The sequence below is a fragment of the Lampris incognitus genome, chromosome 1 (genome assembly GCF_029633865.1).
Source record: "Lampris incognitus isolate fLamInc1 chromosome 1, fLamInc1.hap2, whole genome shotgun sequence".
Classification (NCBI taxonomy): Eukaryota; Metazoa; Chordata; class Actinopteri; order Lampriformes; family Lampridae; genus Lampris; species Lampris incognitus.
Genome location: NC_079211.1, coordinates 100,830,379 through 100,844,168, shown reverse-complemented (window position 1 = coordinate 100,844,168; position 13,790 = coordinate 100,830,379). Strand labels below are relative to the sequence as shown.

Genomic DNA, 13,790 nt, shown 5'->3' with positions numbered 1-13,790 from the left:
TACCATGAGTGGAATAAATGATAAATAATAAAATAAATAATACATATATTGTTACTTCATCGCTATATAGTGAGTCACTGGATAAGTCACGTAGAGCCATGCATTTAAATCTGTCTGTTAAAGCTCTTTGTGCTGGGCAACCACCCTCACAAATGCCAACACACAAATCCCCATGTGTATACGTACAGATATACACACCCACACATACGCACACACACAAACACATACACTAGGGTGACATTAAGAGCAAAACTGGGGAAAAGAGAGACAACTTCAGTTTGACAAAACTTCCCTGAACTTGGTTGGCGCTTAAAGAGAGAGGGTGGAGAAGTAAGCGGGAGGAGGGGTAGAGCGAGGAGCAACTAAGCGAGTGAGAGGCGGAGAACAAAATGTGCTATCTATAAAACGGTTGTGCTGGGAGGGAAATCAATAAAAGCAGCTTAGTGTAATCTCCAAAACAAGCACCAAGACATTTCCCATCAACATGTAGTTACAAGTGATACGCCTAGAGACGTAGTGGTTCACAAGAAGGTGGGCAAACTCTGACCTCCAGTTGGAGACCATCATAAGGCATTTAATCGCTGAATTAGAGCAAAATCAACTGTAGTTTCAGAAAGGTATAAATTAATGTTCAACTCTATTTCCATGCATACATCATGTCAGTTTGATACTACCTTAAATACAGTAGCTGTGAGCTTGAGAGTGTGCACAAGTAAGCAATGGTGAATTTTTGTGCAGATGTGAATATAATACAATACTCTTTCTTAGTCATTTTGTACATACATACAAATAGCTGTGTAGCTAGGAGTAGTGGGCAGGCGCCGTGCAGCACCCGGGGACCAACTCCAGTTATTTCTCCTTACTGCCTTGGTCAGGGGCACAGACAGGAGTATTAACCCTAACATGCATGTCTTTTTTTTTTTGTGGATTTTTCCCGCCCCTTTTTCTCCCCAATTGTACCCGGCCAGTTACCCCACTCTTCCGAGTCATACCGGTCATTGCTCCACCCCCTCTGCCGATCCGGGGAACGCTGCAGACTACCACGTGTCTCCTCCGATACATGTGGAGTCGCCAGCCGCTTCTTTTCACCTGACAGTGAAGAGTTTTGCCAGGAGGATGTAGCACGAGGGAGGATCACGCTATTCCCCCAGTTCCCCCTCCCCCCCGAACAGGTGCCCCAACTGACCAGAGGAGGCGATAGTGCAGCGACCAGGACGCATACCCACATCTGGCTTCCCACCCGCAGACCTGGCCAACTGTGTCTGTAGGGACCCCCGATCAAGCCGGAGGTAACACAGGGATTCAAACCGCCAATCCCCATGTTGGCAGGCAACGGAATAGACTGCCACACTACCTGGACGCCCCTATGCATGTCTTTTTTGATGCATGCTTTGAAGCATGCAGTTTGTGTGTACATGTATGATGTGCTTCTGTGAGCATGTATTCGTGAGTGTTTGACTCATAAAGCACAGGAGAAATATGATCTGATGACAGCATTATTGCATGGGTGTAAATGTGTGTATGTGTGCGTGCGTGTGTGTGCTTGCATGCAGTGGAGGTAGTGCTGTAGATATGTACGGGTGGGATAAGTATATGTGTACCTGCAGCCAAGTGTGGTTTGAAGCAAAGTGGTGATCCCCACACAGAAGAAGATGGTCCCTATGAGCTGGCTGGTGGCCCACTGGTCAAAGCCAACACACATAGCCTCAGCTAGGAGGAAGGGCACCGCTATGGTGCCACTGAAACACGTCAGGTAGTGCTGAAGAGACACGGGGAAAGACACTGTTAACATGCGTGAGAGAAAGAGTGCAAGAGAGACTGAAAGGGAGAGAGAAAAAGGAGTGTGGTTACATTTTCTCTTGTCGTTCTGACATGATGAGTGAGACATGACTGCAAAGATCAGATTTTACAACATCACATTTGAAAATACATGAATAAATCTCTGTTGGTACGGTTATCTAAATCGGTACTTGTGTTGTTTTTTTTTTTTCCCTGCCCATTTTTATGTTCACTGTTTGCGTGCCTGTTGTGGCTGCATTTCTTCAAGACATTCTAAAATGACAGAACAAAAACGACAGAACACAACACTGGCTACTCCAGTTTTGTGAAACCTAAAAGCAACACCGCCAAAAATTCCTTGTTCTGAGGGTTCAAACCTGTTGCTTGAGTGCTAAGATGACACATTCTGAGTGTAGTGCATCCAAACATATATGATGGAAGTTGCATATGTCAATGTGTTTTGATTTAAAAATGCCATTAGTTAAATTTCAATTTAATGAATAAGGTTGGCAACAACTAAATCGGAATGTTCTGCATCTTCATTTATGGAGTAGAAGTTCTGAGTCAGCACTTCACTACACTAGATTCCTGTCTGTTATGTGCTACTGCTTACAACATGCAAGTTGTATGCATCCATTTGTTTTATTGTCTGGGTGTGTGAAAACTATGTATATCATATCCAAAGGAATTGAATCGAGTGCAACTGGACTTGGTATATATCCGTGAAGACGTTTCGCCTCTCATCCAAGAGGCTTCATCAGTTCATGCCTTTCTGACTAGACCAAGCTAGTCATAGTTTATATCAACTATCATCAGCACAGCTCTAAGGATGATTGAGGAGTGGAGAAGAAGCATACTGGTACCGATTTTCAAGAATAAGGGTGATGTGCAGAACTGTAGCAACTACAGAGGTATAAAGTTGATCAGCCACAGCATGAAAATATGGGAAAGAATAGTGGAAGCTAGGTTAAGAGGAGAGGTGATGATTAGCGAGCAGCAGTGTGGTTTCATGCCATCAAAGAGCACTATAAATGCAATGTTTGCTTTGAGAATGTTGATTGAGAAGTATAGAGAAGGTCAGAAGAGTTAAATTGTGTCTTTGTGGATTTAGAGAAGCGTATGGCAGGGTGCCAAGAGAAGAGGTGTGTTATTGTATGAAGAAGTTAGGAGTGGCAGAGAAGTATGTAGGAGTGGTATAGGATATGTATGAGGACAGCGTGACAGTGGTGAGGTGTGTGGTTGGAATGATGGATGGATTCAAGGTGGAGGTGGGATTACATCAAAGATTGGCTCTGAGCACTTCCTTGTTCGCAATGGTGATGGACAGGTTGACAAGACGAGATCAGGCAGGAGTCTCCGTGAACTATGATGTTTACGGATGACAATGTGATCTGTAGCAAGAGTAGGGTGCAGGTTGGGGAGAATCTAGCGGAGGTATGAATGGAGAGGCGGAGGTATGAATGGCGGAGGTATGAATGGAGAGAAGAAGTCAGTAGGAGCAAGACGGAATACATAGGGGTGAATAAGCGGGAGGACAGTGGAATGGTGAGGATGCAAGGAGTAGAGGTGACAAAGGCGTATGAGTTTAAATACTTGGGGTCAACTGTCCAAAGTAACGAGGAGTGCAGAAGCGCGGTGAAGAAGAGAGTGCAGGCAGGGCGGAGAAGAGTGTCAGGAGTGATTTGCGACACAAGGGTACCAGCAAGAGTTAAAGGGAAGGTTTACAAGATGGTTGTGAGACCAGCTATGTTGTATGGTTTGGAGACAGTAACACTGATGAAAAGACAGGAGGTGGAGTTGGAGGTGGCAGAGTTGGAGATGCTAAGATTTTCGCTGGAAGTGACGAAGAAGGACAGGATTAGGAACAAGTATATTAGAGGGACAGCTCAAGTTGGACAGTTTGCAGACAAAGCAAGAGAGGCAAGATTGAGATGGTTTGGACATGTGCGGAGGAGAGATGCTGGGTATATTGGGAGAAGGATGCTGAAGATGGAGCTGCCAGGGGAGATGAAAAGAGGAAGGCCAAAGAGGAGGTGTATGGATGTGGTGAGGGAGGACATGCAGGTGACTGGCATGACAGAGGAACATACAGAAGACAGGAAGAGATGGAAACGGATGATCCACTGTGGCGACCCCTAACGGGAGCAGCTAAAAATAGTAGTAGTAGTAAATCATCAACACAGTTCTATGAAGGATGTCATATTAGTCGGTTAATTGAATATGTGCTTCTGTTTGACATTAAATTGTATAGACTGTATTATCAGATATAACAAATTAGTACTAAAAAAAAACCACACACACACACACACACAAGTGCTCCATGTCCTATTTAAGCACTGAATGCACTGGATCATGACTTACCAAATGGGAATAAAAATTTTATGTCATGCTCACAATGTTTTTTCTTCTCTAGGAGACACTCTTGAATGTTCTCCACAGTTTTTCCTCCATGAGTTAAACTGTCTGAATAAAATCCCTTCAAAAGTACAACCATGTACTGAGGCTAAAAAAATACATCTGCAAACATCAATTAGTGCACACCAATAAAACAGGTCACATAGGTTGACTGGGACAGAGGTTGGTTGGAGGATTTACCTGTAAGCCTAAAAACACACACAGATACCAGGGCGGGGTGTCTTCTATGGTATAGATCATGTCACACCTCCTGGCGTCCACACTGTCAGTGCTATCCAACGTCTCAGACATTGAGCTCTACACACAGACAAAAACAAAGATGCACACACAAGGATTACCATTTGATAATAGTCAATACCCTTATAGTTTGGTATAATGTCCCTTTCTGTATCATAAGCTATGTGCAAAGTGCCAAAAACCCATCTACTTAAGTGTTCAGAACACCCCCCGGGAAAAAGAAGCGCAGTGCATTGTTGGAGTGGATGACAATACAAGCTGGCTGTCACCCATTAATTCCTCTAAGACTGTACGGCCGCGGTCACACCAGCATTTGTAAACATGAAACTGCAGTAAATTCAGTTCATATCAATGGATTTGTCATGATAACTGAATCCGCTTCCAGGTGCCAAGCAAATTTGAATTCGATGCCTTCGCATAAGTTGAACTGTCTAAGTTAAACTTGATTCCTTCACATTGAGTACAAATTTGGTGACCTTTAAAATGAAAATCCACGCCGTCGACCAATAACAGACTTTGACTGTGTTGACCTCTTGACTGCGTTGACCTCTGATAGGGCAGTCGCTAGAGGGAATAAACAGAGGAGGCTATCATTTTAGCAGTGTATAACCATCCATTTCATACCATTGTGTTCTGCCAAAATATAAATTGCTCCACAAAAAATAAAAGATGTGGCATTTACAATCAGTCGCAAAGCAGGAGTAGATGGTATAGTTATTCTTCATTAATTTAACTGTGCTAGATATTTCTGATCATGAGCTTCCTGTCATTTCCCTCTGCCAATTTCTGGTGTGACGGCAGCCTAAGTGTGACAAGAGGGCGACACTTAAAAACTCGACTTGGCAAGTGTAAACGTGTGACCTATCGTTCAGTGAAACCGAAACAGAGAGAACGGTTTCACAGTGACTCGTCTAAACAGACTGAAGAGGGCCAGAAACAAACACGGAATACAAAGAATGGGAGAAAGAGAGACAGAGACACAGAGGGAGAGAGTGAGACAGAGAGAGAGAAAAAGAGCGAGACAGAGAGGGAGAGAAAGAGAGAGAGATTGAAGAGTATAATGGAAAAAGACAGCTCTGAAGTTGTAATTGTGGGCAAACAAGAGAGAGATAAAGACAAAAGAGAAGGGGCAAGAAACAATTTGGATGAAGGGGAGGGGTTATTATCTAGGCAGACACATTTGAGAAACAACCCCAGCCTACATTTGTTGTGGTGGAAAGTGCTGAGTCACAGTGAAAACTGGAGGAGTGTACTCAGTAGAGTGCAGATCTCTGCCAGGCACACGTATCTGCCCTTCTCCAGTGTTCAAACTTGGTGACAAACCACCCCTTTTTTCGCCTACCGGTAGAAGGGAAATACACGCAAACACGGACAAAACAACCAGCGCCTTTCCTATTATAAGACTTTTGTGCAGTGGCCAAATCGATTGAATGGACAATATGAAAAAAAAAAAAAAACAAGTTTTAATATGCAGCGCTCAGGCGAAAAAATCTACCTAATGGGGCGTCCGGGTAGCGTGGCGGTCTATTCCGTTGACTACCATCGCGGGGCTCTCCGGTTTGAATCCCCTTGTTACCTCCAGCTTAGTCGGGTGTCCCTCCAGAAACAATTGTCCGTGTCTGCGGGTGGGAAGCCGGATGTGGGTATGTGTCCTGGTCGCTGCACTAGCGCCTCCTCTGGTCGGTCGGGGCGCCTGTTCGGGGGGGAGGGGGAACTGGGGGGAATAGCGTGATCCTCCCACGTGCTACATTCCCCTGGCGAAACTCCTCGCTGTCAGGTGAAAAGAAGTGGCTGGCGACTCAACGTGTACCAGAGGAGGCTTAGCTTGGGCAGTATCCACATTTTCACACCGTCATACCGACCCTCAAATATACCGCGGTATGGGGTATACCGTATTAATAATAAGATATATAAACAAGGTCATAAAAAGTGTTTGCATTCTGTGAACACGTGCTACCGCGCGGTGGCAGCACTACACTAAAACCCTTACTTTACCTTACCAACCAAAAGTTAATTTATTATTGATATGATAACAAAGAAAAACAGTCAAAGTCAAGATGACCTTAGGAAGTGGGTGTCAAACACGGAAACTTTCGTTCTGGAACTTTTATCTTTCAACACAGTGACAACGGTCAAAATAAAGTGTAGACCGAAACGTCATAGCAATGGCAACAATAAATGACAAATGAAAAGCCGAATTCTAACATAAATCACACTAGGCCTAATTGTTTTTAATAAATACTTATATTTAACATTGAAACATTATTTCTTTAAAAACGAAAATATTGCGTGTGTAGGCCTGAACAGAACAGTCAAAACCTATGCACAAAATTATAAAAATGTAACGAAACACTCACGTCTATGTACAGAGCATTCTAGCTGTTTTTTGCTAGAAAGACCAGCATGTCCACCTTGTCAGGTTTAAGCAGTAAGCGCTGGGGAGTGACGATATTGCCTGCCGTACTAAATACCTACCCCGATGGTGTACTTGTGGCACAAATGCAGAGATATTTCCGTGTGACTCTGGCCATCGGGGTAACTTGAGGTATTAGCTCTCCACCAAATTAATGGATCCTCCTCTCCGTTGACCACTGGCCCCTGTAGATAAGCAGAGAGCTCCGCCGCGGCTCGCTCCTCAGTGGAAGCGGCAGATGTTGTTGGAGCCCTTTTCCCCCCCAGAAGACTTCCCAGTTCCTCCTCTTCCTCCCTGATGGTCACTGCCAGGCTAGTAGGTATTGTCCAAGACTGATCATTTGTTTTTCAACTTTCCCTTTTGTCTTAGCCAAAGCTTCACTGTGATCTCCGCGGTAGCGAGGATCTAGAAGAGTGGCAATGTGCATCAATTCTTTAAGGTCATTTTCATATTTGGCCTTCAACTTTGTCAGAATTCGGGTTTTCAGTGCAGCTGTCGATTCAGTGTCTTCCTGTGACTCCACCAATACATCGTTTTCGAGGTGTTGAAGCATCAGCAGAAGCGAGGACACTAACATATTCTTCACCTGACAGACTATCAGTGAAGGCACTGACAGGCTGGAGGGTGTTATCGATGGACTCGAGTATGTGTCTTGCCAGGTAAGTGATGGCTGAGCCCGTCGATCACCCGCAAGGACCCGTCGTATGGCCCGTGCTTGCTTCAAGATGCTCTCCATCTTGTCACTTCAATTCTGTCTCTCAAAAGTTGTTAACAACACCTCGCGTCATGCATAGCGCGGGAATCTAAGTGCGTGTGTGCAAGAGCCATTCTGTTTCCTGACTACATCTGTCGCTTACCCTCGACTTTTTTTCCCCTCCAAAAAAAAAAGCAGCTCATAGTCTTACGAATTTATCATCGTTCATCCGTTGATTTTGTACCAATTGAACATTTGAAACCGGATAAACCAGTATAATGTGAATAAATGGCAGACTTTGCTAAATTAATTAAGTATTTGGTAGGGGGCGGGAACATCGGTAGGCTACTCTATTACACGTTCGCTGATCCAAACATCGCAGAGATGCGCAAGTGGAATGAGCACGCTTGCTTAAATGAAAAATTGGGCGTGGTGCTATGACGGTACGGGAAAAATCATACCGCGGTGTCAATTTAATACCCTGGTATACGGTATTTTCGGTATACCGCCCAAGCTTAGAAGAGGCATATGGTAGTCAGCAGCCCTCCCCGGATCGGCAGAGGAGGAGATGGAGCAGAGATTGGGACAGCTCGGAAGAGTGGGGTAATTGGCCGGATACAACTGGTGGGAAAAAGATGGAAACCCCCCCCCCCCCCAAAAAATCTACCTAATAAAAACACATTTGTCTGTCAGTCTGTGGATGCGCAGCCCCCTAGACGGACCCTTGCACGAAATTGACCAAGTCTGACATGAAATTATACAGATCAGGCTATCATAATTTCAAAGCCCTTATTAAAAGACTTCAAATGTGTTCAACCGTCGCGGGTTTCATGATATAAAATGAATGAAGGTGAATGTCTGCTCTGCTGATTGACTTTCATTCATAAAACAACAGTAAGAAAACATAGCTCAGCTATGGGAAATGTTTTATTGTATCTATGGAGATGATTTCCAGCCGTGATTGATCCTACTCTTGAAATTGTATTTTTATAGGGGAGTTTCAACATTGGAGACTATGGCACTTCCACGTGGCGGAAAGGTGAATAAAAGGCAAACTATTTTTTTGGTTCATCCAGTGTTCTTCAAGTTCTGCTGTGCTGAGATCAGCAGTGAATGATTTGCTGGCTTGCAGAATTCGATCGACTTCTTGTTTACTTTCAAGACTCACACCTGAGCACATAATGTTTTGGTTTTGACAACTAAGTCAACTGTAGATGGGAGTCAGATCCGAGTTGACTCAGATCTGACAGCAATGGAAAGCAGCATTACTCGAGCAAGCTAAAGACTGAATGGAGAGAGGGAGCGATGATAGCGAAAACAAATGTTTTTCGTAGGTTTTGAATTACCACAATGACGAGAGGTTCTTCATCATACACTCATAACTACACAAATAAATTTTATGCTGATAGTCCAATAGTTTGCGAGATTAGCTGCAGACTGAGATACACAAAAACACATATGCGCACACACGCATCATCATCATCATCGGCAGTCATTCATGGTTAAGTATGACCCCTCCTTCTGTGTCTTCAGGTGGGCGTAGAGGCCGATCCTGGAGCCATCCTGGATGCCTGTGTGAGACATCTTTTTACATAGAGTGGTTGATGCACATGCAGCCACCACACAGTCCTTGGCAGGAGGTGGCCAGAGTCCAATGGCATGGAGAACCAAGATGACTTGGCAACACCCTGTGTTGCAGCCATGGCTAATGCACCTGTAGCCACCACACGGTCCTTGGCAGGGGGTGGCCAGGCTCCAATGGCATGGAGAACCAAGATGATTGGGCACTATCCTCTGTTGCAGCCTTCATCCACCTTCACTACTGTTTTGACCTGGAGACATCTTCCACCAGTTCCGCCGCTGAGGTCTTTGTTGGATTGCGCTTCGTCTGGAACCTCCCCCTTGACCTATCTGCCTTGGGTGACTCTACCTGGAGCCAAGCTCTGGGACGGCATAGCTCTTGGGATCATTAGTATACACAAGCTTCTCCACCATGACAAGGTGGCAATCCAGAAGATCCGCGCACACACACACACACACACACACACATATGACCAATTGCAATATCCCCTTCCAGGCTACCGCCTGGTGGCAATAATGAAGGAAGGAAAGGACCAAAGACAGAAAAAACCCAAATGACTCAGACAGGAAGAGAGACAGAGATACACAGATGAGGGGGAAAGTGCGACTGTGGCCTCCAGTGCAATATGGCACTGTTGTTTCCTGACATCATGAACATGCCTCAGTGCTAGTTGTTATGAAAATGGTGAGCATATATATACAGGATGGTCTTCTCAATGCTTTGTTTTTTTAAATGTATGATATTTAAGCAAGCCTGCACAAGGAAGTGAAGGACATGTAAGAGGAAAGAGGGAGAACTGGAAGGCAAGAAAAAGGAGGAGGAGACTGGGTGGTTACTGAGGTCAAATAAAATGATTCTCAACACCCGTGAATCATTTCACTTCACAAGTTCACACTGATTAATCTGGGCTGTTTATCTTTAATAACCTGTCTGACTCAGTGTCAGGCTTCTTGATCATGTCTGACCTAGTTGGGAATAAGCAGGCACTTTGCACTGGACAGTAGAATAGATTTTATATTGGACAGTAGAATAGATTTTATACTGGACAGTAGAATAGATTTTATACTGCAGTTTTCTTCTCGACCCTTCTGCCTACTTACCTTCTCTGCTCCTTGGTTGTCTTTAGCATAGATGGCCATCAGTTCTGTGTCCTCTGTATCCTGGTCTCCATTGGCCTGGCCCACGCCATTCACAACAACCTATAGGACGCGCGCGCGCACACACACACACATAATTGAGGGATTTATACGTCAATGTGTTTTGATTTAACGAGGCAATTAGTTTAATTACAGTGCATTGAATGATAGCAATAACAATTGAGATGGAAATCCAGCAGTTATGCTTTCCAGCAAAGGCTGACTGAGGACAGCCAACAGAGACACATTTTGGTTGGCTAAAAAAAATTACATGAAAAGGGAGCCAAGACAAATTGAGTGAAAAAGTGGAAATTAGAAATATTAGAACTACTAATTAGAACTATGCAGGGATGTGTGTGTGGGGACACCCCCCCCCCCCACACACACACACACACACACAGTCTGGGAAATAGTAAACACTAAAGAAAGAAGAACTAATGTATACAAAGTATATTATTTTCAGTAGTTTAAGGACGGAAAAACCAGAATGATGAACAAACAAATGGACACACAAATGCATTGTGGTTGACAAATGAATTCTGCCAGCTGTGATGAGACAAATTGGGCAACAACTCCCTACCTTACCTTCCACCTGTGCATTTGTGAGTGAATATGTTTTTATGACCCAATGCGTACTTGTCGCAAAATCAATGCAATGCGCTAAAACTGACTGAAAATCTTTGTTCATTTACTCAGGAAGGACTATTATGGGAACACATTCTCTATCATGATGACATTACAAATTATTTTATTTCATGCCATTAACAAAAAGCACAGTCCAGGAGAAATGAGCATAATTACTCTTCAGAAGTCCTACTGTTTTATTTGAAAAAGGAGACAACTTTGAAAGAACTTCAGACGATCAAATCACAGAAACCTGTGTATCATGCCTTCAGAAAGTAGCCACAAGGACGTCTTGAGGCATGCTCAATAATCCAGGTAAGGGAATACCAGAAAGTTGAATCAGTTCATGTGGACACAGGGACATTCGCTTTTGACAAATCAAAGACTTGTATTTCTCATGTCTAAATGTATTTACAACCCCAGAGTCAATTGGTTGAGAGGCCCATCCCGCTATGCAAACTTGTTAACTCTGCCAAATAAGATGGAAACATCAGTGGACAGCAATGTTCAATGACCTCAAAGTCACTGTCCCCAGCCACTCTCCATTAAAATCCCATTAAAACCACATTTTTCATGGGATATAAATCTTGGTTTTGGACAGGCTATTGCAGAATGATCTTTTTTGACACATTTTTAGCCATTTTTTGCTGTGTGCTTTGGGTCCTTTTCCTGTCAGAAGATGAATCTGAAGCCCAAAACACAGATCTCTTGCAGACTGAAATGGGCTTCCCACAAGGTATTTGCCTGCATTTAGCTCAATCCTTCCAGCCCTTGATGGCAACAAGCTTTCTGTTCTCTCAAGCCAAAATACCATCCCAAACCATGATGGTGCCATCGATATGCTTGATGACAAGAATGGTATTACTTGGGTGTTGGGCCGCTTTTGGTTTGCACAAAACATAAAACATATCACTTTGCTTACAGGCCACAGATCTCAACTTTAGTCTCATCAGACCAAAAAATCATCTTCTTGCAACACAGCAAAGGAAGAACATTTTCCTGAAGCCACCCATACACACACACACACACACACACACACACACACACACACACACACACACACACACACACACTATGAGGTGTGAATTCATAACAATTCATTAAAAATAAAAAGATAAACTTAAGAATGTTTTGCAGTGATCAGAATTTGTAATTAAAATTCAATGAGCTAATGTAAATTACTTAATGAGAAACCCCCCTTTAAAAAGTAATCTTAATTAAATAATTGTTAGGCAAAGCTACTCGATGTTGAAATGCAATTGCACTGAACACGTATTTTGTGTCATTGAATACAATTTTAAGTTTCCATTTGATACATTGCATTTACATTTGCTGTAATTTCATTTAATTTTCTTTTTCTCCCTGGATATTGCAACTCTGCTAAGACTTTTATACTTCAGCGCCTTGTGATTCCATTCACCAGCATCTTCATTTGGTAGCGCTGTAGTTTTAGATACACGTTACTTCCTGTCAGTCATATGCCATGCTCATCCCCTCAGTCATCCATCAATCTACACTGTGCCTGTACCGCCACATAGCTTGGATGGTCTGTTAGTGGGTGGTATTTCATACATCGCATGAACAGATTTCCAGCACTCAATGGGCGGCAGGCGGGGAGACATCCTGGACAGGCCGCCAGGCCATCACAGGGCCGAGAGAGAGAGAGAGAGAGAGAGAGAGAGAGAGAGAGAGAGAGAGAGAGAGAGAGAGAGAGAGAGAGAGAGAGAGAGAGAGAGAGAGAGAGAGAGAGAGAGAGAAGAGAGAGAGAGAGAGAGAGAGAGAGAGAGAGAGAGAGAGAGAGAGAGAGAGAGAGAGAGAGAGAGAGAGAGAGAGAGACAGAGAGAGAGACAGAGAGAGAGACAGAGAGAGAGACAGACAGACACACACACACCTTGGAATAGCCTCCAGCATCTCCGCGACCCTGAGAGCAGGATAAGCGGTTCAGACAATGGATGGATGGATGAACAGATTTAACTGAAATGGTCTGGAGAGTTTTTAAGTTGTTACCGCTTCCGACGTCATAGTCCTAGCCTCTTTATGATACCGTCATAACAGTTCCACCATTATCCGGTATATTGGTAAATACCTTGTGACCAGCCTGGCGGTTTGAGTGAGGCAAATTCTTTGTTGTGCAGTGTAATTGTCCATCTTTTAAAGTTGTTTTCCGTGATTTCTTCCTGTTAAAAACTGCAACATTTGATGGCCTTTTCCCCACTAGCATTTTTGGAGCAACGTATTAGCGTTTTGCAATTGCTCCTCTATACGCTATGTTATTATTGGTGCCTCCAACGTTGGGGCTAGATCCTGACTGATAAATCGGCGTGCAAATTTTATTGGCCGACATGAGGTAATTGCAGATACATCGGTACCAGTGTTTATCTTCTTTCAGCTTGTTCCCTGTTTCTCAAGGGTCGCCACAGTGGATGGTACAGTTTTCATCGGTGCCTTGTGAGGGCTGGGTGAAACTGAGTACAAAGAAGCTGCTGACGGGTCAGACCCTTTAGTCGACTGGTTAACGTTGTCGCTTGCGGAGCGGGAGACACGGGTTCACGTCCCGGCTGTGGCGGTACCCGGGCTGCCCCCTGAATTCGCTACAATACTTTTAAACTGCATTATGTCACGTTATTTTGGTGAGGACTCAAATAACTAAACATAACAAATGTTAGGAACAATCTTTATGTTGTGTGTTTCTGAAAAAAGAAAAAGAAAAAAGGAATATCCATCCATCCATTATCTGTGCCACTTATCCTGCTCTCAGGATCGCGGGGATGCGGGAGCCTGTATTATCGGATTTTTAAATCCTCAAATATCGAAATCAGTATCGGTCTTAAAAATCCTATATCGGTTGGGCTCTAGTTGGTACCCGTACAGGAAATGTCTCAAGTCTGCCTCAAAAGGAAGAGAAGAAAC

The 13,790-nt window shown here is 43.8% G+C and overlaps 1 protein-coding gene across 1 annotated transcript in view; it reads right to left on the bottom strand.

Moving 5' to 3' along the window:
• slc23a2 (solute carrier family 23 member 2) overlaps positions 1-13,790 on the bottom strand; it is a 78,419-nt gene that overhangs the window by 25,409 nt on the left and 39,220 nt on the right. The window contains exons 3-5 of the mRNA XM_056285135.1: positions 10,221-10,319; positions 4,375-4,491; positions 1,602-1,759 (exon numbers count right to left, since the gene is read on the bottom strand). Coding sequence (XP_056141110.1) covers positions 1,602-1,759; positions 4,375-4,491; positions 10,221-10,319 — 374 coding nt within the window. The remainder of the gene's footprint in view (positions 1-1,601; positions 1,760-4,374; positions 4,492-10,220; positions 10,320-13,790) is intronic.